Source organism: Pelodiscus sinensis, chromosome 31 (genome assembly GCF_052426305.1).
Source record: "Pelodiscus sinensis isolate ZL-2025 chromosome 31, ASM5242630v1, whole genome shotgun sequence".
In the NCBI taxonomy this organism is placed as follows: domain Eukaryota; kingdom Metazoa; phylum Chordata; order Testudines; family Trionychidae; genus Pelodiscus; species Pelodiscus sinensis.
In genome coordinates this window covers 6,727,502-6,753,941 of record NC_143082.1, presented here as the reverse complement: position 1 = coordinate 6,753,941, position 26,440 = coordinate 6,727,502, and the positions used below count along the sequence as shown (strand labels likewise).

Here is a 26,440-nt window from a genome sequence, read left to right as displayed (position 1 = left end):
TGGTGTGAGCTGGAACTGAGCTGGGCTGCCTACACGCCTGGCTCCTAATACACTTTAAATACAGAGCCCCACAGATAGGTAGGTCCTGGACCCAGCGCAAGCCAGGACTGAGCTGGCCTGCTGGTGGCCATTCTGCTAAAAAATTTACTGGTGGGGGGAGGGGAATACATGTAGTCTATAGCATTAACTGAAAAGCTTTTGCTTATCGGTTAATCAGTTAAAATAGGGATGTAACAGTGCAGTTGATTTTCTCCTATAGATATAAAAATAAGAATCTGTGAAACTTTATATTCAACAGCACCACAGATAGTAATCAAGTGATCTTTTAACTGTAAATCTTATTGAAGACTTTGCAGAGAGCTCTGGTATTTCTACTTAAATTGAGTATAGAACTTAATGATTCACAGAAAATCTTAACAGTGCAATGGAGCAAAAGTGGTGTCAGTTGTACAGCACCAGTGAAGCAGGTCATGGAATTGGAAGCAGAATTGCTCAATGTTAGGCAAGGTCTTGGGTAGTTTTTGTCCCCCCCACCCCACCCCTTTATTTAAAAAAAAAAAAAAAAAAAAAAAAGCTGTTCTTACTGACCAGTCCCTTATTATGCAACCACTTCTGGTAACAGTTTAATTCCCATCTTGCCTCTAGGGCCAAGGAACTATGCCCTTTAGACTTGAAATGTTTTGGCTAAACTTTGCTGTATTTCAAAACTATTACCCTAATAACATGGCAACACTATATTCCAAACTGAAATAACTTTATTATCAGGCCTTGTTTTACTATCCGCTCTTTCTGCCTTGCTGTTCCAGATTTTTAGTATGCCCACTTTCCAGCTGACAGAGTGTTGGGGACTGTATGAAATGCTGCTCCCTGACTAGGATAGTCAGTTTTCTGACAACTTAAAACAATAGCTCCTTTTTTAATTAAACCTAAGGAAATGTCTTTCTGAATAAGTGGTCATCTGGTTTGCACTGATACTGAATTCAGCCTGATGCAAATAATAAGAAATACTAATTATGAAAATACCTTGTCTTCCAAAACCTGGTTTCCCAGCGAGTTTTGGTTGTTTCTCCTCTCATCTCAGAGCTGTTTATAACATTTGTTACTGTTTTATCTACTGGTAGTTGCTGCAGGTTGCCCATATTAGCAATAGGCACCATCTTGTGCCAGGAATCAAATTAGGGCCATGTGAGCTCAGCACTAGGGATGTAATAGTGTAGTGGATTAACTGATAAGCAAAAGCATATAGGCTAATGCTATAGACTACATTCATTCCCCTCCCCTTACCAGTAAATTTTTTTAGCAGGCTGGCTAGCAGCCTGGTTCAGTCCTGGCTTGCAACCCGTCCAGGACCTACCCCTGCTGTGGCTCTGCATTTAAAGTGCATTAAGAGGTAGGTGGACAGGCAGCCCAGCCCAGCCCAGCTCAGCTCCAGCTCACGCTGTGTCTGGGAGCTCAAACCCCTCTAGATGGACTGCTGCCACCCCGCACTGCTGCCTCTGTGTAGGAGGCAGCAGCGCGTGGAAATAGGCAGCCAGTCCACGAGAGGAGCTGGTTTTTTAAACTGGCTCTCCCCCCCCACCCCCCACAGACCTGCTCCATCTGGCACCCCACGTTGCTGCTTCTGATACAGAGGCAATAGTGTGGACTGGCCAGTGGCTCCTCGGGAGTGGGGCCAGATTGCACTAGCTGCTGGCCCCATCCCCAGGTACTATAGAATAGTCGACTAACCGATAAGAATTCATGAGACTACTCAACTATTCAATTAACCGATATTTAACATCCCTACTCAGTGCCATTCACAAGGTAGCATTGTAGCTTTTGAAATGTAATTGATTTGTTTTTTGTGTTGCCTTTGTCAAGTGTTCCTGCTTTCTTATGACCTTATGCTATCCTGTCTGGCTGGAGGCAAAGTCTTTTCAACCACACCTCTTGAGCAATGTAGGTATCTGTTTATACCAATCCTCCTTAAAGGGGGGTTGTTTGTAACAAATAGGGATGTTGGATATCGGGTAATAGAATAGTCAAGTAACTGCATAAATTCTTATTGGTTAATTGACTATTCTGTAGTCCTTGGGGGTAGAGCTGGCATGCCCCGTGGGAGCTGATTTACAAGGGGAGCCAATTTAAAACCCAGCTCCCCACACAGAATGGCTTCCTGTCGCCCTGCGCTGCTGCCTCTGGTACAGAGGCAGCAGTGTGGGGTGGCAGCAGCCCCTGTCCATGGGGGGGCCAAGCTCTCCACAGACAGAGGCTGCTCCTCCTCTCATGGAACAGACTCTGTCTGTGGCAAGCCTGGGCCCATAGCAGACGGAGGCTGCTCTGGCAGTAGCCCTGGACAGAGGCTGCTTTGCGGTAGGCTCCCCTTCCTCTCCCCCCACCATGCCTCTGTGGGACCACAGAGTCGGTGCTGGGAGGAACTGGCTGGTACAGAGGCAGCAAAGTGTGGGGCAGAAATGTGTGTAGTCAAGAAGATTAATTGATAAGCCTAAGCTTATCGGTTAATCGTACAGTCAACTACACATCAACATCCCTGGCAACAAAACATGCTTTATTAATGTTATAAACAATTAGCTAATGAGTTCTGACTGATTTATAACCAGTTACATGCTATGCTAGAAGCTGTCAACTAATCATACGCCTTGTGTAATGCCCATTTTTGTAGCAGTGAATTATGTGGAGATTGTGATTATTCAGAGTTCATATGGAAACATGAGGTGCTTGTATTCAGTTGATTACAAATATGAGTGGGTACAATTATGAAGAGGTTTTTGGTGTCATGTATAATTTCTATTATTATTAGGAGCTGTTAAACTAGATTTGCTTCTTAAGCTCCTCCCCGGAAGAAGACTAAGAAATGTACAATGGCCCAGGCATTTTCGCATAGTGATAGGGAAGAGATGATGAAACACGTCACACTCAGCTAGCATGTTTTCAGTGAAACCTTTGTAGATATAAGAATGAATGAGAAACAGGATTGTGGCACTGATTGCTCCAGTGCAACTTGTCAGTGCCTCTTCCTAGGATCCAAACCTGTAGACACAACAGGCAACTGGCAGCTAGCAGAGATGCTCAGAAGAGCTGGGAGTAAAACAAGGCTAAATTAATCCAAGAAGCAAAAGGGATCACTTATTAATAGGCACTAGAAAATGTTCCCCTTTAAAAGCGCCTGGGTCTATTTAAATGGGCAGAGCTGCTGCATTGTTCGCTGTGGTAGGATTAGCTTTGCTGCATTTTTCAGACATAGTGCTTCCAGTCTCTGGATAATAATTGTAATTTTACAGTAATGACATGCTGGTGTCAGCAAATAAATGAGGCTGAGATTTATAAGACCATGTCAACTCTTCCTATATTGAGGGAAATGGGGGGGGGGTTAGAAATTGAAGCACATGTTGTATGTTTGTGGCTGACAAATCACTGTAAAATTAGTAGGAGAAAACAATCATATATCACACTGATTAATCAGCTCTATTATCATAACTAGGACAAGGCATGATGCATTTCTAGAGGGATGCACCTTGCTGGACAGAGGTTGATACAAACAATGGAGGCACCAGTTAGATTCAGAATCAGTGCCTCACTGAGAGAAACTGTTCCACCACTTCCAGCTACTGCAGGTGGTGTGGGAGATTTCCTTCTAAGGCAGTGTTTCTCAACCAGTGGCACGTGTAACCTTAGAGGTCCACAAGAGAATTTCAATACAAGTGAAATTTGGCAAAAAATGTCCGGGTGGTGAGAGTGGACACTTTAAAGATAGGGTTACCATACATCCAGTGCCTGACTCTGGAGAAGGGGAAGGGCATTGGGTTAGAGCAGGGGGGCTGGGGGTGCCTGGCTCTGGGGTTACTTAATCATTTTTTTGAAAAAGGGGTGCTTCGTAAAAAAAAAAAATTGAGAAACACTACTCTAAGGTGATTCCTCCCCTCCCCCCAGATGCTTTTTGTTTGGTTTTTTTTGTTCTGCTTTATTTTTCATAGTCCTTGGCTGATATATAAGACCACGTTTTGGATTCCCTTGCTTTCTCCTCTCTCTGCAGATACAAAGCTATAGGAAGATGAATAGATGAATTCTTTCCCCTTCCACCCACACTCCAAAGCCTCCTAAATATTGAGTGTGTGTGGGGAGGGGCTGCTAGTCTATCCTTCACAGCACCTCTACAAATCATACTAGAGTGTGTGTGCTTGTTTTTTTAATGAGTATTTGTGATAATCAGAAATTGATGCTTATGTCTCATCTGCCCAACAAGGTCTGCCACAGATTTAGATATAGTTCAGTGCTACCGACCTGATGCTTCAATATACCAGCCTTCTTGGTCTTACTTCCATGCTTTATCCTCAATATGCTGAAAATGTGCTGAGTACTTTGTTGCCTTCTATAAGCTTTATTACGAACCCACTGTACTTACCAAAACTTCTCCGTATTGTGATGTCTTTCTTTCCTGTGGTATCAGTATACTCTGTTGGGCTCAGTATGCCAAACTCTGCATTCTACCTGCACAGGAGGTAACCAACTTGTATGTTAGTACAGGGCAGAATGAGATCCTTCAGCATGTCGTATGCAGTTCTGTCAGATCTTCATGTGTGGCTTTCAGTGCTTGTTTCAGCATGCACCTCTTGCCATAAAGCGAATACAGCTGCAGGCTGCTCAAAGTTTAGACACAGGCGTATTCTGTTTCTAAAAAGGTGTAGCAAGTGGCAAGGAATGGTAATGTCAAGGCTACCAAAGACTTGACTGTTAAAGTGGCCAGAGAAGTGCAGCACCCTAAGAGCATTTGCCAATCAAAGCCTTGTTCTCCGATCCCCTTACCCCCAGAGAGCCAGCCCAGTGGTGGTTAGTATACTTGTTCTCATTCTCTCTGCAGACCACTTTGAAAGAGAGATTCACTCATGGACACGCCTGCCTTCCAGACATCCCAACCCCACACTTTGGCAGCTGGCTTTAAAAATATCACTATATTTGTTTGCCATGAAGAAAGGCTCAAAGACAACTTAGTTGAATACGTGTGGAGTGTACTCTCAGATTTCATGTGAGGGAGACCTCTTTCCATCACTGTCACTTCATTTGTTCCCGTGTGATATGCTCTTAATGGTTAACTCACAAGATATAAGTGCAAACTTGTTAGAATAAAAGCAGGAGCTCAAAGGGTTTAGAAAATATATCTCAGCAATGGATCCAGGTTGATGGGATAGTTGTGACCTTTATTTCTAACCCTGGCAAGTGCAGAAGATCACATTTAAGGAAGGAAAATCAAATTTAAGAAAGCATGTGTGCATAAAGAAATATCCATCTGCATGCTACGAATGCTTGTGACGCACAAAGTAGACTCTGTGGACTGCTCTGTCTCAATCACTGTGTCTTGCCCTCCCCTGGGAGGAATTCCTCTGTTAAAATATTGTATTAATACATAAACTAAACCACATTTTAGTAACCCGAAGGCTGACACCAACCAATAAAAATAATTGATAGCTAAAGCTGCTGTTATGTCTGTCATCATCCAACACAGCATCTCTGAGAAACTTGACCGGGGTTTTTTAAATTATGCATTTACACAATCCATAGATGGAAAAAATTCAGTGGATAAAAACTAGCTCCATGGGACTTCCCTCTGCAAACACTGTCCTACTTCACAGGATAAATATGCTAACTACTGAGGGACATTTTGTAGTAATGGAAGCTATTCAAGTACCTAAAATAAACATTATGGTCTGCAGCTATACATGAATTTGGGCTGCAATCCTATCAGATCTCGCAAGTAGCAAGAGTCAGGCCTGGTTAGTGTGTGAGTGTAAGCCATTTGTGGGAAAACCCAGGTTGCTTTAGGTCCACCAGTAAAGGTGCTGTTCCCTCTTAAGCCATGTCCTACCACATCTTTACCATGTTGCTAAGACATTGAATATGGACAAAGTTGCACCAGTTTAACTATAGATATAATTTTAAAATAGATTTAGTTAAATTAGTTCCATCAAGAACAGATTTTTTTTTCAGGATTTATGAGAGGGATAATCTAGAATAAAATAAGGTGTGAATGTAAAGAAGTTAATCAGCAATAGCTAACTTGCATGTGTGACTACTCTTATTCTGGAGTAAGACTACCTGATTCCAAATTAGCTTAATCCAATTCAGATAAACAAATTTGTAATCAGGAATTCCTATTCCAGAATAAGAATGCCCACATGTGGAATTAATCAGTAATAGAGATTTCAGGAATAACATCTTGTGTGGACAAAATCTAAATCTGGTTTATTGACTTGTTTTAATTTAATTAATTGTCCAAGTAAGATTAATAAACTTTAAATTGTCTTGAATTGTGCCAAAATTGTTTTTTGTATCAGTTTTGTTAAATTGGTTTGTTTTTTTTTTTTAAATTAAACCTGTACAAAGAGGAAGTTTGTTGCTGGAGATGTTGTCCTTTCAGCTTACCCAAAAAGCTCCCTTATGGTGAAAGACTTCAGCAGTGGGTGCAAAGTCTGGAGCCTTGGGCCTGGGAGACACCATGACAAAAGGCACTGGATGAGGCCGGCGTGGATATGAATTAGGGATGTTAGCGAATAATCGACTAGCCAGATAACTGCAATTTAACATCCTTAATATGAATCAACACAAAGGATAGTTGAGCAGTTCCTGATGGAAATAAAGGGACATGAGGATAGACCTGGAGTTCTGAGGTAAAGGTAATGTACTTTCCAGTCAATAGAATATTGGTTTAGAATAAGTCTTCAGCAGCCACTGGCTCCCCTACATGATACTGACGCTGACACAGTCTGGGTAAGAAAAGGTCTGAAACAAAGGAGCTATATATGTTTGTGCTGTGCATGCATATTAATGCTGCTTGTTCACTTCCAGATGAAACTTGGACTTTCCTGAAGGGTGTTCCTGTGTATTTTGCGAATGAACATCCCTGTTACCCTCAGCCTTCCTGAGATGGCAAGTCCGGCAGTCAGCCCAGACTCTTCTTCCCACGAGGCTCTTTCTTCTGTCAACTCTGCACCAGCCTGCTCCCCCAACTCCGATTCAGAGAACCTAAGCCCAGATGAGCTGGAACTGTTGGCAAAGCTGGAGGAGCAGAACAGGTGAGGAAAGCTTAACACTCTAGTGTGTTCTTGTTGCTGAGGAGGCTAAGGCCAATGGGAGCTAACTTACAATCCAAGGAGTCTGTGTGTGCCATAGTGTACAATGTGTCATCCCCTGTATCTCAACGGTAGTGTGAAACCACCAAAGAAAAGTACTGCTGAAGTGCTCCAGCAATGTGTGTCAGCCCCGACCTGGAGGGATTGCCTTTTCAGGTGAAGAGAGCTTGACCTGTAAGACCCATATAAACCTTAATCTCACTCCTGACTATCAGCAAGACATCAGTTGTAATGGACACAGTCTTGTGCTATTGTCAAGTATATGCAAGATTCCCTTCCACCCACCAACAGATCACTTCTCACTTCCGAAATCCCCCTGCAGCCAGAATATAAATGGTAGTAACCAAGAGTTTTTACTAAACTGGGTCACTTCTGCTTCAGTGATCTGGAGCTTGAAAGGCACCATATGTCTTGGCCAGTCACTTGAGTTACTCTGTCCAGCTGATCTTGTTCTTGAGTTACTCTGTCCAGCTGATCTTGTTCTGTCTGATGTTTCATCTATTTTGAGATGACTACCACTTGCTCTATAGTAGGTATAGTTCCTGTTGGGTAGCTGTTTACAGAAAACTTCTACCTAACACAGTGTGTAGAGTCCACAGTAACATACCAATTGTCTGGTCTACAAGACTGGGCCTTGGTCATCTGAAAAGATAAAGGCAATGACAATCTATTTCTTGATTAAATTAATATCTTCTTCATCTGCAGCTTTTGTAGGAATGATTCCCCGTTGGCTTTTTGTTATTTTTAGAGTACAAGTGAACATGTTGTCTTTAACATCTGACCCAAACACATGAAGCCTGGAGGCTGGGAGTGTAAAGAGCCTTGCACAGCTAAAGTTTGCAAAACACATGGATAAAGGAAGGCACCAGTTTCCCTACAAGACATGGGTGTTTCCACAGCTTGTTCTGTTTTTAGAGTGGAGATTCTGGTGTTTACCCTCCTGACAATTTAGCTCATGGAAGGCTGGAAATTCTTTTGTCAACTACTCCCAAACATCCTGGGGCCTCGTTTCTGAACTGAATGCTGTCTTACCATGATCCATTGGTGGGTTGTGACCCACCATACAAGAAACGGAGTTTGAGGATCCATTGAAGAGGACTTATTTCCTTAAAGTGTCTGCAGAGGATCATTTGCAATAGCATCATGTGCTGCGTCTTATCCTGTGAAAAGATGGTCCAAATAATTCTTGCTTAAAAAAAAAAAAACCCTCATTGTGAGCTTAAGTGCAGTTTCCAAATTTTAAAACCTTTTATTGCCACAGATAAACTTGCCAAGTAGTTTGTTATCCTCTGCTCTGACTTGGCAAAAAGAATTTTCTGCAACAGGAGAGTCTGACCAGGTGCCCAGCAAATGTGAATCCCAGTATGTGCACTCAGTATGGACACAGTACATTGGCTCATTGGCCACATGGCCAGCCTGAGTTCCATTCTCACGCTTCTTCTCATTCTCCAGGTGAGATGATTCCTCTAGCGAGGTCTCTTCTGGACAGGTAAACCCATTCTGAGGGCACCAGAATTGCTTTGAGGAAATTCTATGGCCTGAGTTTTACAGGAAGTTGGAGATGATCATAATGGTCCCTTTTGGCTTTGGAAATTTGTCTGACTTTGCATAGTTTTGACCATATAAATGCCATTTTCCATCCTTTTACAATGAATGGGAGTGGATGCTAATCACCTCCCTATGGGAGGGGAGGGACTCTGTCAAACAATTCTATTTCTGATTCTCCATCTCTAAAGAATCCAAGCTCCCTAAACAGAAGCTTCTCATAGCTCTCTTTCCTGTGGAAGGATGCTGCTGGAATTGATTTCTAGTAGCAGGGTGATGTCTGCGGGATGCAGTTTGTAGTAAGGTGGGGGAGCAATTACACAGTGTGAGGAAGAGGATGGAAGGTACTGACCTTGTTAGGTACCGATTATCATAAGCATCCAGTGAAAGGCCAGCGGAGGAAGGCAATCCCCACCCCTTCCGCCCGAGGTTTCTGGGCCACGTGGAGAGCCACGGCTGCCATACTGCGGGCCCGGCCCGGCTCTCCGTGGCGGCCAGGGGAAGCCAGCTCTGTCCCTCCCTGGCAGCTGCGTCTCATTGTTCCCAGGCAACTGTGCTGCTGAGCTGGGCTGCCTTCCCCAACAGGTGGCCAGACAGAGCCAGGCTGCTGTGTCAAAGCCCTAGCCTTCCCCGCTGATGGCCCCAGCCTTAGGTGGTTGGTCATGTAGGCAATTTTGGGAAGGCTCTGCTTTCCCTTGCCTACATTACTGACCCCCCCATGCCAATTATCCTGTTTCCTCAGACTTTCCTTTTCCTGTTCCTTGGCAGTCAGTCAGTCCAGAATTTGATTACATTGAATCAAGAAAGGGCCAAATTTTGCCAGCTGAACTTGAAAGCAGAAAAGTGCAGCTGTTGGTAGGGTAAATTGATATTCAGAAAGGCACTAGATTCAATACCATTTCCCATGTTTTAGGATGGCCCCTGAAACAGCACTGAAACTGCCTCTGCTCTGCTTATCTCTGTGTCCCACTCAGCCCACTCAGCCCCATATTGTATCACCTTCTTTTCATCAGGAAGATGACTTTTCTTAAAGTGATGTTGAGAATTTCTGGAAAGGGGAGACTCCTTTTCAGTTCATTGCTGAGTTTAATACTCTGTTAAAAGTAACTATTAGTCTCAGATCAGGAAGTCACTCTGCAGGGCTCTAGCTAGCTGTTCTCCTGATAACAAAAGCCACTTTCATTGCCCATTTCCGCCCCAATAGGCATCTAACTGTATAATTCAGTTGTAGATTTCCTTCCCGCTCTGAAGGGGTGCACCTGGGTCTCCCTGGGCACATCCGATTTCTAAGTTGCTGAATGTTTAAGAGGAAACAAGTGCAGCTGGAAGCTCTCTTGTCTGAGAAGAGCAAAATGTAGAATTCTGTTAAGGGTCCGGCAGCTTTGAACCAAGATATATTTAGATAAAATAGAAAGCAGAGGTCCTAAAGCTTGTGGTGGCTGAAAATCAGTGGTACTCCTAGCAAGAGCGGGGGTGATACCTCTGTTCTGGTCATGTTACAGATTGAGTTACTGCATCTTGTGTGTCTCAAACTTCCTGTGCAGTTTAATTTGTAGCTCCTCTTTGGGCTTGTCTAAACAGGCAGGTTACTGTGCTGTAACTTTCTCACTCAGGGGTGTGAAAAACACAAACGCACACTCCCAAATACAGCAAGTTACAGAGCTGTAAAGTACCAATGTAGGTGATGCTACAGTGCTGAGAGCCACACCCTGCACAGTTAGCTGCTACTCTTGTGGGGATGGCTTACCAAGAATGCTGGGAGAGCTGTCTCCCAGTGTTCTTGCCATGATCACACTGCAGTGGCCCGCACTTTACATTTTGTTAGTGCGGACAAAACCTGTTTCCTGTCCTAAACTGTGGCACAGTGGTATTGTGTGCTGTGTCCCATTCCAGAGGTGGTAGCATTCACTGAAAGATGTACAGCTTTCTTGTTGCTTTGCCTTTTAATTTCAGAAGGGTGGATGAGGTTAGAAAACCAACTTCTGTTGGTGAGAGAGACATGCTTTCCAGCTTACACGGAGCTCTTCGCAAGGTCTGAGAAATGTACTCACAGCTAAATGCAAGGTGGAACAGATTGTCTAGCATAAGCAGTTAGCACATTTCAAGAGACCATTCAAAGTGAAGTGGCCTGTAAACATCTCTGGAGGGTAGGAGGGGTTGGTGGGTTATAAATGGTTGTAATAAATCATAATTCAGTGTCCTTTCAATCTGTGATCTTTAGTGTCTAGGAAAGTTATGATTTTGTTTAAATTTCCCAGACCTGAAGAAGAGCTCTGTGTAAGCTTAAAAGCTTTTGTCTCTCGCCAATACTGGTATTCCAATAAAAGACATCTCACCCACTGTATCTCTCTGAAATCCTGAGACCAATGTCGCTGCAATGATACTACATACAGTTTCTTTATAAAGCACTTTGGAATCGTGAATACATGGCTAGAATTTTAACTGATTTAAATTGCCCTATTTTGGTTTACTTCAGTAGAGCCATGCTGATTTACACACACAGCCTGCAATTACTTTAATGGTCACATTTAGGTGGCATCATGAGGGAATTGTAATTTAGTACTGCAGTAGCCCCAACTAGGGCTGTGGTCCAATTGTTAGAGCCCTGCAAATCTGCGGATATCCACAAGTATCCACATCCGTGGATATAATTGTGATAGACGTGGCTCATTTCTGTGGATACAGATGTGAATACAAATTTTAAATCCATGCAGGGCTCTACCAGTTGTGCTAAGTGACACAGACAGAGTGAAAAGGACTGTGAATCTTGTTCTAATTTGATTCTTGCTAATACCTCCTATGCAAGGTCTCGATACTTCTTCAGTTATCATAATACCCTGTAGTCAGGTTGTCACTTTCTGAATCATTCACTTTTTAGCCTGATACCTTCTAGTTTGGTCTTGCCTAAAGGCAATTGTTTTTTTACCTTTTTAAATTTTATCAGAATTCCTCCAGGCCGGGGCGTGAGTTCCACAAACGGACGAGAAATAAAGTCCCGGAAGAGCTTGGAATGTGCACTGATCACCTCCAGGCTTTTGTTTTCCTAGGCAATGAAATGCAAAGGCCCCTGGCATTAGGGTAGTGAGATCAAGTACCCAGGAATAAGTGAACGTATCTGTATTGTACATAGGCTGCTCTCAGTTATTCTTTAGTTTGTGTTCTAACAAGAAACATGTTAACGTATTACAATTTACATTTAACGTGTCTATTCTGAATACTCCTCTTACTTTGGCTAGTGGGGAGCGCTGTGAAACCGGATTATGAAAGTGATTTGCCAAACATGGAGTTCGGGTTGCCTTTTAATTTTGAGTCTGTTTAAAGGCTTGTATCTTCGTTGAAACAGAAGCCAAGGGTTAGAAAAGAGCTTACATTGGAAATGGCTAGATCCTAATATCCTTTCATAGGAGCACAGAAGGTTTGTCCTGGTATAAATTCCCTCTCAAAAAGCCATATGGCGAATCTAGTTAAACTTGGTTCTTATGAGAGCCCCTGACAAAGAATGTCCACGTTCCATCATGGAATCTTTGAGTCTGAATCACTTCCTGAAACACACAGACTTGAACTCTTGCTATTAAAAGTAATGTAGCAACACATTAAACTCTCCCTTCTGTTGCTGCCTTCAGTGCAAAGGTTGGTAGCTTCAATAGCCCATCTTTCTGCAGAGGAGCTTTCTCTTTGTATGAGGAGCGTTGACTCTCACATGTGATGTAGAGAACCGAGGGTGCAGGCTTGCACTGATGGTCTTGCTATATGGCTTGGATGGTTGCTTGGTTGTTGCCTTTGTGGCTTTGCTTTGTGGAATCTGGGAAGAGGTGGCAGTAGCTCTGGTCTCACAATGCTGCTGGCATCTCATTCAGGCTGCTGGAAGCAGATTCCAAGTCCATGCGCTCCATGAATGGCTCCCGCAGGAACAGTGGCTCCTCCTTAGTCTCCAGCTCCTCAGCCTCCTCCAACTTGAGCCACCTTGAGGAAGATACCTGGATCCTGTGGGGGAGGATCGTCAACGAATGGGACGAATGGCGGAAAAAGAAAGAGAAACTGCTGAAGGTGAGGAAGGGGGGCAGGTTAGTGAGAAATTGGGACATGGTTAGCACAGATTCCACCTCTTCCCTCCTCTCCCACATCCTCATTCCCAGCAATACCTGGGATCTTTTTCAGGCTCAAAGGCAGTTTGATTTGTAACCCTGTCCTAGGACTTGCCAAAGACATTCTTCCACTACTCACTCCCACATCTATCCATCTCGGCCACAAGGGGGAGGGGATGGGCCCTCTTCAGGGCCCTTTGCAGCATCCCTACCCCTTGCCCGCCAGCACATCTGCATAAGCTCGCGCAGAGTATTGAATCTCACTCACCCATTGTGGCACAGAGAGGCTGTATAAAACTCCAGGATTGTGGAACATTCTCCCCTGCTGACTCATGACCACTTTGCATTGCTTCTCACCAGGAGCTCATACGGAAAGGAATCCCGCACCACTTCCGAGCCATAGTATGGCAGCTTCTGTGCAGTGCCACAGACATGCCTGTCAAGAACCAGTATTCAGAGCTGCTGAAGATGTCTTCCCCCTGCGAGAAGCTGATCCGGAGGGACATAGCCCGCACATACCCTGAGCATGAGTTCTTCAAGGGCCAGGATAGCCTAGGCCAAGAGGTCCTTTTCAATGTCATGAAGGTAACAAGGAGCCACCTGTAATGGTCACAGTGGAGGGCAGCATCTAGCATATGGGCAGATGGTGTAGAGAGCCGCTGTAGCACATGATGCAGCACTGCACTCTCAAAGTGGGGTTACAGTTAGAAAAGTGACTTGATGGAAGCTACACGAGTTCCATTTCAGTATCTTGAATGCCAGGGCTGTGACATTGAGCTGGGAAGTGGAGTGAAACCACAAACCCTGTAAGAAGCAAGTCTTAGTGGGAAGTAGGCTGAAGAGTTTGTGCCTGCCTCAGGTTAAGGCGTGGTCCATCTGATTTCACTCATTCTTAGAACAGGAGGGAGCTATTAATAATCTTTAGCAAAGCACGCTGGGAGTCAAAGGCAGCTGGGCACTAAATACTGCAGGTATTTCCTAGTCAGTTGGAGGGAGAGTCAGCTCTAGAGAAAATGCTGCTTGCTAAGGCAATGGTATACAAATAGCACCAGGCAGGGGATGCTGTGTGAAGGATGTGGGAAGATTAAATCTGTGGGTATGTACAGAACAAGGGTTTGGAGAAGTTCTCTTGCATGACAAAGCCTGTATTGACTGTGTATCAATAATGTTGTGGTATTTGGGGGTGCCAATACTTCAAGGGGACTGGGCTACAGAATGTTTTCCAAAGAGTATTCTCCATCTGTCTTCCTCATCACTTTCAGCATCCTCACCCATCAGCGAGAAACTGGTGACTTCAGCCAGGGAAGTTTTTTCCTCCCACCCCGCTACCCTCCCTACTGATGATGTATGACCCTGTGAGGAAGTCTAGTGTCCAGCTGGCTCTGCTGTAACTTTGTAACTTGTCAGTTTCATCTGACTTAGGGAGATGGTGTAAGAAGAGACCATGTATATCCAGTTCTTCTAGCTGTGAAGGCATATTAAATGAAAACACCCTGTCGACCTCAAGTCGCTGTGGCATATTTTTCCCTTAGGATTGACTGTTTTGCCTGGTAAAGACTCTGTATGAAAGAAACATTCAGATAAGGAAAATAGACCTAGAAAGTGGTGGCTAGGGAAGCACCTAAAACATTTCTCAGGCAATTAAAGGCAATTCCCTTTAATATGTTTCTCCTTGCAGTCTTGGGCCTTTGTCTCAGGCTGGGTGTCAGTTCTTATCTCTTGTTGCATAATACAGTGGCTACAGAAATGTTAATAAACGCAATGCTTGAAATAAGGCAGTTGTGATCTGTGATGCAAATTCTGTTTCTTATTGGACCCTGTTTGATATAGATAGTTAATACAGCTTTGGGGTATTTAAAGCATGATGTTTGCTGGCTGCACGCTCTGAGCTCAAGAGAACACTTGTAGGCATAATTTCATCTGGGATACTTTTCTCTTCATGTGTGTGGGCTACAGAGGAATATTAACACATTTCTGGGTCCTAAAAAGAGTTCTTGCCTCTGGCCTCCCACCCGTGGCCATTGGTTTTGTTGCTTTACTCCTCGCCTTTTTGCTCTCTTCTAACTAATTATCATTTGTGTGTCTGTAGCTCCCCTGCAGGGCTCTAGAGACCGTAACCCTGCCTGCATCACACTCAAGTGCTCTTCTTTCAGGCTTATTCCCTAGTGGACCGAGAGGTTGGATATTGTCAGGGCAGCGCGTTCATCGTGGGATTGCTGCTAATGCAGGTTGGTGCCAATGGAGATCATGCTGAGTGAGATTATGCAGCATCTGACCCATCAAAACTGCTAGCCCAGAGCTTTTTCCAGTGCAATTAATGGCTTTGGAAATGCCACAGGATCTTTAACTTCCCCCAAAGACTTGGCAGAAGGGACTTGGTTTAATGGCTCACCTGAAGGTCCCCTGCCACTTACTGCACTGTCAGTACAAATGCAAACCCTGGGATGAGAGTTAGTGACCTTCTGGACTGTGAATGCAGCCAACTTGAGCTGTGCCGAGTCATTTCTACTTCTCTGCCATTTCTGAAAAGTGTCTTCTCTAGTGCCAGAGAGCCTCTTTTTTAGGGAACAGGAATTTTCTTTTGACACACAAACCTGAGAGTAAAAGATGGCACTCTTCCTGCATCTGTTTAACAAGGCAAAGCCTGTTTCAAAGCCAAAATCTACCACCTCACCCTGTGAAGCACACTCCAGGGAAGGTTTTAAACACTAAAAGCTAGGTACTTGTCTTGTTATGAAGCAGTGCTAGAAATGCCTCTCAAACTTTTCACAGGTGAATCAACATGCTCTGGTTGGGAATTTAGATGCTTCCTCCCATAATAAGCAAGCCTCAGATGTTGTGAATTTTCCTTTGTTTCCTCCTTACCTGTTTTGACCCTTATCTCACACCAATGAACCCTAAAATCAGGAATGAAAGAAGCATCGTTGGGCCTCCCCTTCACCTTTGTAGACCCTCTATGGATCAGGCTAATCTGTTTGTAACGTGGCGTATATAGATGGTATGCTATGTACAAATGACATATAAAGTCAATGTAAACCTACTGGGGAAGAGTGTCCAGCATGGCAGAGTCCTACTCATCCATTTGCATGCTTAAATTCTCCACTGGGAATGCATTTCATGTAAGCAGTGGCTGGCCCCATGGAAGCAGCAGGAAAAATGCTTGATCACTGGCCAGAAGTGTCAGGAATCCAATCCGAATGGAAAGCATTGTTCTGCTCCACCTCTTGTAACTAGTGTTTAGTGTTTGTCTCAGCTACTTTAGAGCATAGTTCTGAGTCAGTTTCATGCTGGGCTCCATTGAGAGACTAATGTGGGATATGTCTCGGTTTGAACCTGCAGATGCCCGAGGAAGAGGCTTTCTGTGTGTTTGTGCGGCTGATGCAGGAGTACCGATTACGAGAGCTATTCAAACCCAGTATGGCCGAGCTAGGCCTCTGCATCTACCAGTTTGAATATATGCTGCAGGTAAGTACAATGAGGAACCCAGGATTACAGTAGCTCAGACAATGAGGCCATATGAGGGTATTAGCAGGTTAACTGGGGAACTGGCCAGTGGTTTCTTTGTGCACACGATGGTCTGTGACTCTAGGCTAGAGAAGCCTGGATTCTTTCCAGATTCCCCACAGAATGTCGGAGAAGAGTAGAACCTAAATGAGCTAGTTGCCTTTGGGAGCGACTAATGGAATTGGTTCTTGCAGTGGAGTCCTTGTCTCTGGTAGTTCAGTGCTCCCTCTGGCTAAGAGATTCCCATACCTCAGAAGGGATGGTGTGCAACCTAGAGGCTGTAATGATCAGCAATAGTCACATGTCTGCTCTTTCTCTCTCCTATGCAGGAGCAGCTGCCTGAGCTGAACATCCACTTTCGTTCCCAGAGTTTTCTCACTTCCATGTACTCATCGTCCTGGTTTCTCACCCTCTTCCTCACGACCTTCCCTCTGTCGGTGGCTACCCGAGTGTTTGACATCTTCATGTATGAGGTGAAGCACTTTGTGCCGGGAGGACTGGGGGCATGAGCATGAGCTTACAGGGATTTCTGATATGAAGGGGGAGCAGCTGCTTTTCTGAAGGCAGGATCAAACACAACAATGCCAATGTCTGGGAAAAATTAATTGTGAACAAGCTAAGTCGTTTAAAACCAGCCACAGCTGCATTTTCTGCCTGAATAGAAGAAGCTTGTTAAATCTTGTCAGGCTTACTTGTAAGATCAGAAAGGCGTTTCCCCTCTACACAGTGCTTCAAGTGTTTCGAACTGTATGTCCTCATTCTCTCTTTCAGTGACACTGAGCACCCCACACTCCCATTGACTCTCTTGTTCTGGGGTGACTAGATGAGACTCTGCAAAGCTGTAGTGATTAGCCCTAATAGACTAGCAAGCTTAGTGGCAGAAGCCCTGCTCTGCACTTCACCCCTCCCCACAGAGTCTGGCCTTATTGTGGCAGTGCCCTTGGGCCATATATGTGTGGCTAGCTGTAGTGTGTGTAAATTGGAGCACTTCCTATGGGAGCTGTGGCCAAACTGCAGCTCAAGGAGTTCTGGGGATATGAGTCAGCCTTTGTGAGCCAAGGGGCATGGCTGACCAGACCTGCACTCAGGATGAGGCGTTTGTATAGGCCAGGGGTGGGCAAAAGGGCCTCTGAGGGTCAATTAGGGTCTGGGGGCAGGGGAGCACCCTAAGCCATCTCCGCTCTGTCCCTGCCCTGCCATGTGCTCCTCGCAGGGTGGGAGGAGGCTTCCCATGCTTCCCCACCTCCAGGCTCTAATTGGCCTGGGGGTGGGGTAGCATGCCAAGCCTCTTCCAGGACATGGGTGCCTAGTGGGAAGGGGGGGGCAAAGAAGCTCCCCCACCCTCAGACTAATTATTGCCCACCCCTGGTATAGGCTCATCTACCACTAGTTAGTTGTTGACGTTTCCTGCCAGGCTCAGATTGCCTTTAGGGACCATGGCCCGAGTTTGGGTTCCCCACCCGGGATGTGAAATGCAAGCTTTAACCTGTAGTTGATCCGAGGAAATTGACAGTTTTACCCAGTGAGGTTTTTGGGTGGCTTCACTGGGAAAAGGTGAACAACTTTTCCTTTCTTAGACCCATTAGAAATTCCGGGTCTAATTCTCAGTTATGTTGAAGGCCCCTTTCTGGGGCTCTGGCAGTGAAGTTCCTGTGCTGTTCTTGCTCTGGTAAAGGGAGCTTGGTGTGGGCATAAATTACATTTACTTTAAGGCTCTTTTCCTTGCAGGAGTGATGTCTGGGCTTAGGTGTGAAGGAGAATCAGGCTCTGGGTGTGTTTCCCTGCCCCTGAGATGCGAGAAGAACAGAGCTTAGGCACCTGACTTTCATTGCACTCTCAAATGCCACGTGAGCCTTGTGTCCGGGCCTGAACCTTCTCTGTGCTTTGCCATAGGGGCTGGAGATCATCTTCCGTGTGGGGATGGCCCTCCTGCAGTTCAACCAGGCGGAGCTGATGCAGCTGGATATGGAGGGGATGTCGCAGGTCAGAAAAGCTCTGCATTGCACTCAGACTGCCCTCTTGGCCAGCCATGCAGTTGTCTTAGAAAAAGCTCCATAATCCTGTTGAACTGGCCATGCTCAGTGTGTAAATGGAAGCTGCCCAATCTAACACTCAAGACTGGCCCACTTCTTCGTGGCTGGCCCGAGCTTGTGGTGGGGCACTGCTCTGTGTATCGCTGGTATGCGGCACCCTGACATGCTTCTGAAACTCAGTGAGCCACAAGTCACCATCTAGCCCAGACCCTGAATCCAAATCTCTGTGAAATGTGAGTTCAGGCAGTTTCCATTTTCCTCAGGCACAGTTTCAAAGGGGAGATGTGAAAGACTCCCCAATAGATATTCTCTCTCCAGCCAGTGAAGTACTGTTGCCTGCAATGCTACAGCTTACCCCAGCAGGATCATGTACATGGTTAATCTTACAGCCCCGTCCGTACCTGTGGCTCTTGTTCTGCTTAGATGACAGATGATGCAGTTCCAGCATCTTGGCTGCGTAGGACCCACTGCTGAGACCATGCAGTTGGTGGGAAGGGGGAAGAGAACAATGGCATGGCAAGAAAATGCATTACTGTGTGAAATACAATTGGGCTTTGTGAATCTGGCCCATCAGCAGTTACAGTTCTCACTCACTGTGCTGTCGCTGTCATGCACTAGACAGAAAGTGAAGAAGTCCTTGCAGGCTTGCTGAGGTTGCAGAGTGATTTTCCTTTCAGTTCCCCTACAGATGCTGGGCACTGAGAGACATAGCTTTCAGCTTTCCCGTTGAATTTGAGATGTCCTGAGGCCAGACACATGAACGCCCTTTGTGTTTGGAGCTGACAGCATTGGATAAGCTCCTGTGTCTGCTTTGTGCAGAGCACAGATCTTTCCTGTCCATGCCTCAGTTTCCCCTCACTCGCCCTTTTGGTGTTAAGATTTGAGGCTAAGAGCTATAAAAGTGGTGCATTGTTCCTGCTGCCCTGTCAGCAGGAGCCTGTCCTTGATCCCGGGCCACAAATGGAAGTAGTAAAGAGGGGTGTAATCCCCTCCAGTATTCCTAGAAATAGCTTCCTGTTTTTATTTCCTCCTCTCCTCCCCCACTGACTCCAGCTATCCAGCTTCTTCACATGCAGCTCTGCTCCCCACACTTCTCTCTGGCTGCTGGAGCTTTGGAAACTTCCCAGATACTGAACCTACCCAAGTGCTGCCCAGGAAGTCCCACATTCCTCAGATGCACTTGAAACGCCCAGGTCTGACACACCAATGAACTAGCAGGAAGTAAGAGGCTTCCAGTGATTGCTCAAGGGCGTCAGAAACCACTAGAGGCCAGATAGCAAGGAAGGCAAGTTGCTGAGCTGTCTGCTGTGACATGAGTATTGAATGCAGAGGATGGGAGGAGGTTTGGGAGAGGAGGTAGGGCTTATTAGAGTGCTTAATAGGGGCTCAGTGAAATGCCCTCTGTTCCTTCCCACAGTATTTCCAGAAGGTGATTCCTCATCAGTTCGAGAGCTGCCCTGACAAGCTGATCCTGAAGGCATATCAGGTCAAATACAATCCCAAGAAAATGAAGAGGTAAGTTCACTCCCCACCCTGTGAAATGCCCCAGACAGGCGACTGGCAGAGAAACCCTTCCTGAGCCATGCTGCCTTGAGGATCCTGGGCGAGAGTTAAGCAGGAGGACAGGGAATGGAATGGAATGGGAGCACGCATTCCTCTCTTGAAGGGCAGAAGCCTGCATTTCAGATCTCTTAAGCAGGGACTGTGTATGAAGAAGGGTCCAGGAGATAAAGATCAGGCAAAACTGGCCTATTTCAACTTTCCTTGTTGCTCAGTTAAGGGATTCCCTGCCCTTCCAGTAGCCTACCTAGTGTCCTTTAAACAGACTGGATCGTCCCAGTACTGTATAGTGAGCAAAACTGTCCCTTCCCCCAAAAGATGGGCCAGAAAGGAGAATCCCTTGAGAGCACAAAGTACTGAGACACAGATTATGCAATAGCAGAACCATGAAACCTAGCTAAATGGTTCAATCAGGGACAGGAAAGGGTTGCTTGGAGAGGTGGGTTTAAGGCTGCAGTGCTCCAATGTGCCATCCTAGCTGCATATGGCCACTTGAGGCTTTTCTTGCAGCCACAGCCTCCTGGGAGGTCGCTTGTTTTTCTGTTCTGTTTAGGGCGAGTAAAGAAGAAACAACTGTACATCATTTTTATTACTGAGTCAGAAAACAAATCTTGTGTAAACAAATTGCAGTGACTTGGGCGTGTATATATGCAGATTTATTTGTGTTTTTCCTAAAGTTAATGAAGGGTTTTAGGGAAAATGATCCGAGCAACCACCTATTAAGAATTGGTGGCTGCACTCTGAGACCACCAAAACCGCACTGTTAACCCCTGGCTTAAGGAATGCCATTGGGGATGCTCATAGGCAAAAATGCGCTCGGTTCCTCTTGTGCTGCTGCTCACTTCTCCCTACGAATCCTGAGTCTTAGCTGTGGCCGCCCACTGTGCTATTCATCAGCTGAGCCAGATGCCACATTCTGTGGGATTGTGGCTCCAATTGAGGAACAAGCAATAGGAGCTGAGGGCCAGAGTGCATCAGTGATGGGTCTTTCAGTTGTTTTGAGTTTGTAAGTGATGCACATGGGGGGCTGAGGCAGCGTGTGAGTTAAAATCGGTGTAAGCGAAGCTCCCAATCCAGAATCATTAATTTCCCCATCAAGCTTTAGTATGTGTGGCCTCTTTCTGCTTGGGCCTCAGCACAGCGTGCAAGGTACTCAGCCTAGATTGTTTGCTCCTGGTCCCTGCAGGGGTGAACCTGAGCGCTGGGGTGGGGGTGGGTGATAAAGCAGGTTTGATCCAGTCTGGCTTGCATGTCTATCTCAGGCTGGAGAAGGAGTACGCTGCAATCAAAAACAAAGAGATGGAGGAGCAGATTGAGATCAAAGTAAGTCCGTCCTTTGCTCCGTGCCCTCCTTGCTGTATCCCAGCAGCACCTAGAGGGAAAGGTTATGGGAGCCGCCTGAGTTTAACTCTGAGAGCTCATCAGATCACTGCCTCTAATGCTGCTTATTGGTACTCCAACACCTTATTCAAAGCTAGGCCTGTTGGGTCAGAGGTTATAGATGCTCCCTTCTCCAATGTGGCCTTTCGCATGTGTGACACTAACTGCACTTGGCTACAGAAATTTCCCCAGCAACTTGAAGCAGATGCCCCCTTCATTTCTTGTGCAGTGGTACTGCATGCTGTTAAATAGCTGCCATGTTCCACCCCAGAGACAGCTGCACTTCAGAGGTGAGCAAAGTGATCCCTATATGTACCATCTGGGTTCCCAGGGAATGAAAGGCACTATGTAAATGTAAGAGATTACTGCTTCATTCTTGGGCTGAACTTGGAGCCTAACCCAAAGCAATGGCAAAGGGGATTTCTGCAACCCAGAATGTGGTCCCTCACTTGCTGTGATTTCAGTTATTTCCCAGTAGAGGGCAGACCCAGCCTATTTAAGGCCAGGTTTGCATACAGGAAGCTCCTGCTGATGTCTCACTTCTTCCTCTGCAGAGGCTCCGGACTGAGAACCGCCTCCTAAAGCAGAGGATCGAGACCCTGGAGAAGGTGAGGGGCGTGCCGGGCCGTGTGCGAATCCACCTCCTCCACTTCCAGACTAGCTTGGCTTCCAAAAATGAGGCATTGCACAGTCGCCTGGCCCAACTCACTATAAACGTGCCCAGGAAAGGCAACTGTTAGCTCAGGCCATGTAGCCTGCATCATACGCTCACAGCACTGCCTGGCATGTTGGTCTAATGCACTGTCAACAATAGTGATGGCTCTTCAAAGAAGGCTTTGGAGCCCAGTCAAGGAGCAAGGATTAGACTACTTTCAGGGTGACTATTAAAGTGATGCTTGTGTGTTTAAATGTCTTGTGATCTGGATAAGATACTAAAACACTAAATCTTACTTGCCAGGTCAGTGAAGTGATGCTTAGATTGTTTGGTTGTTTTGTTTTTTGAAAAATCTTCAATTGCAGAATAAAAAATATATGGAGTCCCAGTCCTGAAGCTATGCTGAGGTCACTTGTAAAAGAGTATCTCTGGAACTGAGCACAGTGCCTGATTTTCCCCCCCTCCCCTCCATGTGGCACTGATCACACCCATGTGTGGCTTTTAAAACTTACTTATCCAGGCCTGCAAGTGATTTGATTGCCCTGCCACTGGGTTTTGTACCTCTGCCTCTAATTCTGTCACTTTGCCTCATGCTGTACAATACTTCACACTATTTTGTTCTTGTGTTTTAAAAAAAAAAAAAAAAAAGACCTTACAAAATGGATTTCAATAAAGCTAAAAAGGGAAACCTCTGGAACCAGAGAGAATCCCTGATTTACCCGGGGCTCCCTGGCTGCATGCATGACTGAGGTTTCATCTACTAACTGGTGTATATCACTGTCCTGCACGCTGGCACTGTGGACCTGGTCTTCCTAGGTCCTGAGCCCCTGCAGCTCCCATCCACCTCAGCAAGAAAAAGCCTCTGTAAAATCAGGCTCTCGATGCTAGGTCCTCTCTCTGACAGGACTGTATAGTATCTTTCCAGGTGGCATGTCCTTTGTCAAGGACTATGGCTGCCATGGATTTTTCCATTGCTCATTACTGCAATGTTGTAGGATGTCACTGAGAACATCTTCGAGGACTGCAGGCAGCATATGGCCCTGAAGCCTATGTCATAGCCGCTCTCTGTCTCTCTGGAACCTCAGGGCTCAGACCCAGCTAATAAGTGGCAGGTTTATTGCTGGCGAACACAACAAGCAGTTAGCCCTTGGTCAAGGGATATACTTGTTGGTCAAATTCCCATGCAGATTTGAGGTGGCTCCTGCCAGGCTGCCCTGTTGCAACAAAAAGTCTGGATTCTCCTGCCCTAATTGCTCTGGCATGGAAGATGTCTCTGCGTGGGTGCGTTTATCTCACTGGGCTCTGCTGGGTTCTTTCCTCCTGCTGCTTTAAGTCTCGCTGTCCTCTGTGCTTCTCCCTGTGATTGGAGCGCTTGTGCAATGACCTTGTTATTGTTGTATCTTTTTTTTTTTCTTTCCTTCTCCATCTTTCCTTCCCTGTCTGGATCTCCGCTAGGAGAGTGCTGCCTTGGCAGACAGACTGATCCAGGTACTGTAAATCCTTTATTTTCATCTCTCCTTTCTCGGTTTCACATTTCAATCCAGAAACAAAACCGCATCTACTATGTGTATGGGTCGCATTTGCTCCACTTCTCTTCATACGGGATCATAGCAGCACTCCCACGCCAGATCCAAAGAGCTGCAAGTAAAGCCTTCCATTATCACCAAGTTTGAGTCCCTTGATGGGGGATGGGACTTCTTAGCCACATATGCTAAAGAATTTGGGGCCAGTGCCTCAATTACTGTAAATCAGCAAAGCTTTGTTAAAATAAGGAGGCAGGTCCCCAGTGGTTGTAAATCAGCATAGTGCTGTTGACTCACAGCACTGCGCTTTCAGTTTCCACTGGCTGATGATCTGGCCTTTAGGGTTCAGGCAGACTAAAAGTTGTAGTTGAGACGCAAACTTTTTGAAATGTGTAACTAGGCCTTCCAGGAGGTAGGTACTCCAGCCAGTAAGCTGGATTCACTGCTTAAATCCAGCCCAGCTTGTTAAGAATTCCAGGCCTGCCTGCTCCATGACTGATGTGGAATAAACCGGTAGTTCTCAATTACGGGGCTATGAACAGGTTTCAGGGGGACACCAACCAGGGGCCAGCGTTAAACTTCCTGGGGCCCAGGTCAGAAAGCTGGAGCCTCACTGCATGGGACTGAAGTGGGAAGCCCTGAGCCCTGCCAACCGGGGCTGAACCCTGGTCATTGTAGTTTTGTAGGGACCTCTGTGGCATGAGGCCCAGACAGTTGCCTTGCTTGCTACTCCCTAACGCCAGCCCTGGTTTTATATGCAGGAAAACTGTTATTGTGGCACAGATGGGCTGCGGAGTTTTATAGAATGATGGGAGTGGCTCAGAAGGCAAAAAGCTAAGAACCCTTGATCTTATTTCCCACATTACTCCAGTACAAGGAGTCTAGTAACTCAAGCTGGATGCTGTGCAGACACATTGGAGTCAGCCCTGCCCCAAAGAGCTTGCAGCTTGGCTAAGCAAGGCAGCAAAGTGTGGGCAAAAAGTATCCTTGTTTTGCAGCTGGGAAACTAGGTGAAGTGATTTGTGCAGCCAGCATGAGGCTGGGGGCATTGACACTCAGGTTTCCTGATCCAAACCCCATTCTTGCTGCTTAACTGACACCATGCTGTAAAGGATTCATATGGGCAGTCTTTGGCTAAGCACGGAGTAGGGAAGAGAAAATAGTTCTTACAGCCCCCAACCTGGCCCCTTCACATCAGACAGGGGCCAAGGTGAGGTGTGAGTGGGGGGCACTACGAGCTATTGGCTGGAGGACTCTAGAAATGCCCGGGTGCTGAAAAGCACATTTAGGGACCCTTTAACTACTAGGGTACAAGGAGGGGAGTGGGAAGCACAGCCCGTGATCTCTTGCAGCAAACCTGACCAAAGTGGGTTCCTACTAGAACTGTGTTTCCTGTAGAACTTACCTCTGTACCTATGCTCCCGACACAGATTCAAGGTACCCTGTAGGGTGGGTGTTTCTGCCTCAGGTTGCCTCTGCATTGATTCGTGGTACACCCACACCTTGAATACTCCATGCAGATGTGGTCACCCTCTCTCAAAAAAACTTTGGGAAAAGGTGAAGAGAAGGGCAACAAAAACAATGGGGTGTATAGAACATCTGTCAGTCAGCCAGGGACTTCCCAGAATGGAAAAGAGACAAGAAACAGTGGATATGAGAGAGGTCTATAAATTCATGACCGCTGTAGAGAAAGCAAAGGAAGTATTATTTACACTTCATATCATGCGAACTAGGGATCACTACATGAAATTAATAGGTAGCAGGCTTAAAACAAACAAAAAAGTATTTCTTCACACAGTGCACAGTCAAGTCTGTGGCTTTTGCCAGAGGATGTTATGAAGGCCAAGTCTAGAAGTGGGTTCAGAAAAGAACAAATTCATGGAGGACTATTAGCCAAGATGAATAGGGACGGTGGCCATAGCCTCTGTTTGCCAGAAGCTGGGAATGGGCAAGAGGGGTGGACCACACTTGTTTGTTCATTCCCTCTGGCGCACCTGGCATTGGCCAATGTCAAAAGACTGGGCTGGATGGACCTTTAGTCTGAGTCGTGTGGCTCTTCCTATGGAAGGTGTGTTGACTCTTCGGTATGCAGTGTACAGCTGCCATCTGAGCAGCCTTTGCATGGCATTATTGCCCCTGTCCCACATGGAGATGCAATGTACCTTGTTTTACTATATCTCCTACGCAGCTCTAGTTAATAGCGGTCACTCAAGCACTGTCATGAAGAGACCTGCAGTGTTGGGCGATGAGGTTGGGGGCTGATTAACTTTGATATCCATCGCCCCTGACTCCAAGAACTAGAAGATAAGGACCCCAGGTGTACCTCACCCCAATCAAAACAAGGACAGAGTTTGAAATGCCCACCTCGCCATGGCTGTGATCCCCACCAGCAGTCACTCACTAGGATGAATACAGCCATTTGTGCAGGTTGAGTACGTCATCTCAGCCCCAGGCATGACAGTTTCCAAGGTACTTTAACTGAAGGGGTGATGTTAAACTAGCACAAGCCCCTGCAGACACTTAAACTAAGTAGATACATGTCAGGTGACACATTTAAGACAATTTCTTCCTGTTTTAAGCTATATTGACAAGTTTGGGTTGAGTTTTATCAGTGTAATGGGTTTGCACTGATGTAACTAAAGTGGTTTTAGTTAAACTGGTACAACCCTGAGGAAAATGTTCACATGTGCGGGCATTTCTCTTCAGGGAGCAGGGACAATGGTTTTGAGTTTGTCGTGCTGTTCTTTTATGTTCACTTTCATGTATAGAAGTTGCAAATGAAGCCAGAAAACAGTCATGGGACGGATAAGGAATAACTGGCCCTGTCTGACTTAAGGAAATTCACCTGCATGACATTACTTTGAAATAACAATGCGAGCGTCTACATGGCAATTCCATTGTAATAATTTCGAAATAACGGATGGCTTATTTTGAAATCTGTAAACCTCATTCCCCAAGGAATAACACTTAGCTATTTCGGAATAGTGGTAGTGTGGATGCTCCACTGCTGCTATTTTGAAATAGCTCCTCC

The 26,440-nt window shown here is 45.8% G+C and overlaps 1 protein-coding gene across 4 annotated transcripts in view; it reads left to right on the top strand.

Annotated features, from left to right (window-relative positions):
* Positions 1-26,440, top strand: part of EVI5L (ecotropic viral integration site 5 like) — a 61,409-nt gene that overhangs the window by 7,815 nt on the left and 27,154 nt on the right. For 3 of the 4 annotated variants that reach the window (XR_012896643.2, XM_025189155.3, XM_006132023.5), the window contains exons 2-12: positions 6,841-7,067; positions 12,527-12,716; positions 13,115-13,339; positions 14,908-14,982; positions 16,094-16,219; positions 16,588-16,731; positions 18,152-18,241; positions 19,709-19,806; positions 21,114-21,174; positions 21,786-21,839; positions 23,342-23,374. Coding sequence is in view for 3 of the 4 variants with exons in the window: in XM_025189155.3 (XP_025044940.1) it covers positions 6,886-7,067; positions 12,527-12,716; positions 13,115-13,339; positions 14,908-14,982; positions 16,094-16,219; positions 16,588-16,731; positions 18,152-18,241; positions 19,709-19,806; positions 21,114-21,174; positions 21,786-21,839; positions 23,342-23,374 (1,278 nt within the window). In the remaining variant the exon portion in view is untranslated. The remainder of the gene's footprint in view (positions 1-6,840; positions 7,068-12,526; positions 12,717-13,114; positions 13,340-14,907; positions 14,983-16,093; positions 16,220-16,587; positions 16,732-18,151; positions 18,242-19,708; positions 19,807-21,113; positions 21,175-21,785; positions 21,840-23,341; positions 23,375-26,440) is intronic. The other variant, XM_025189157.3, reaches the window with a different exon arrangement.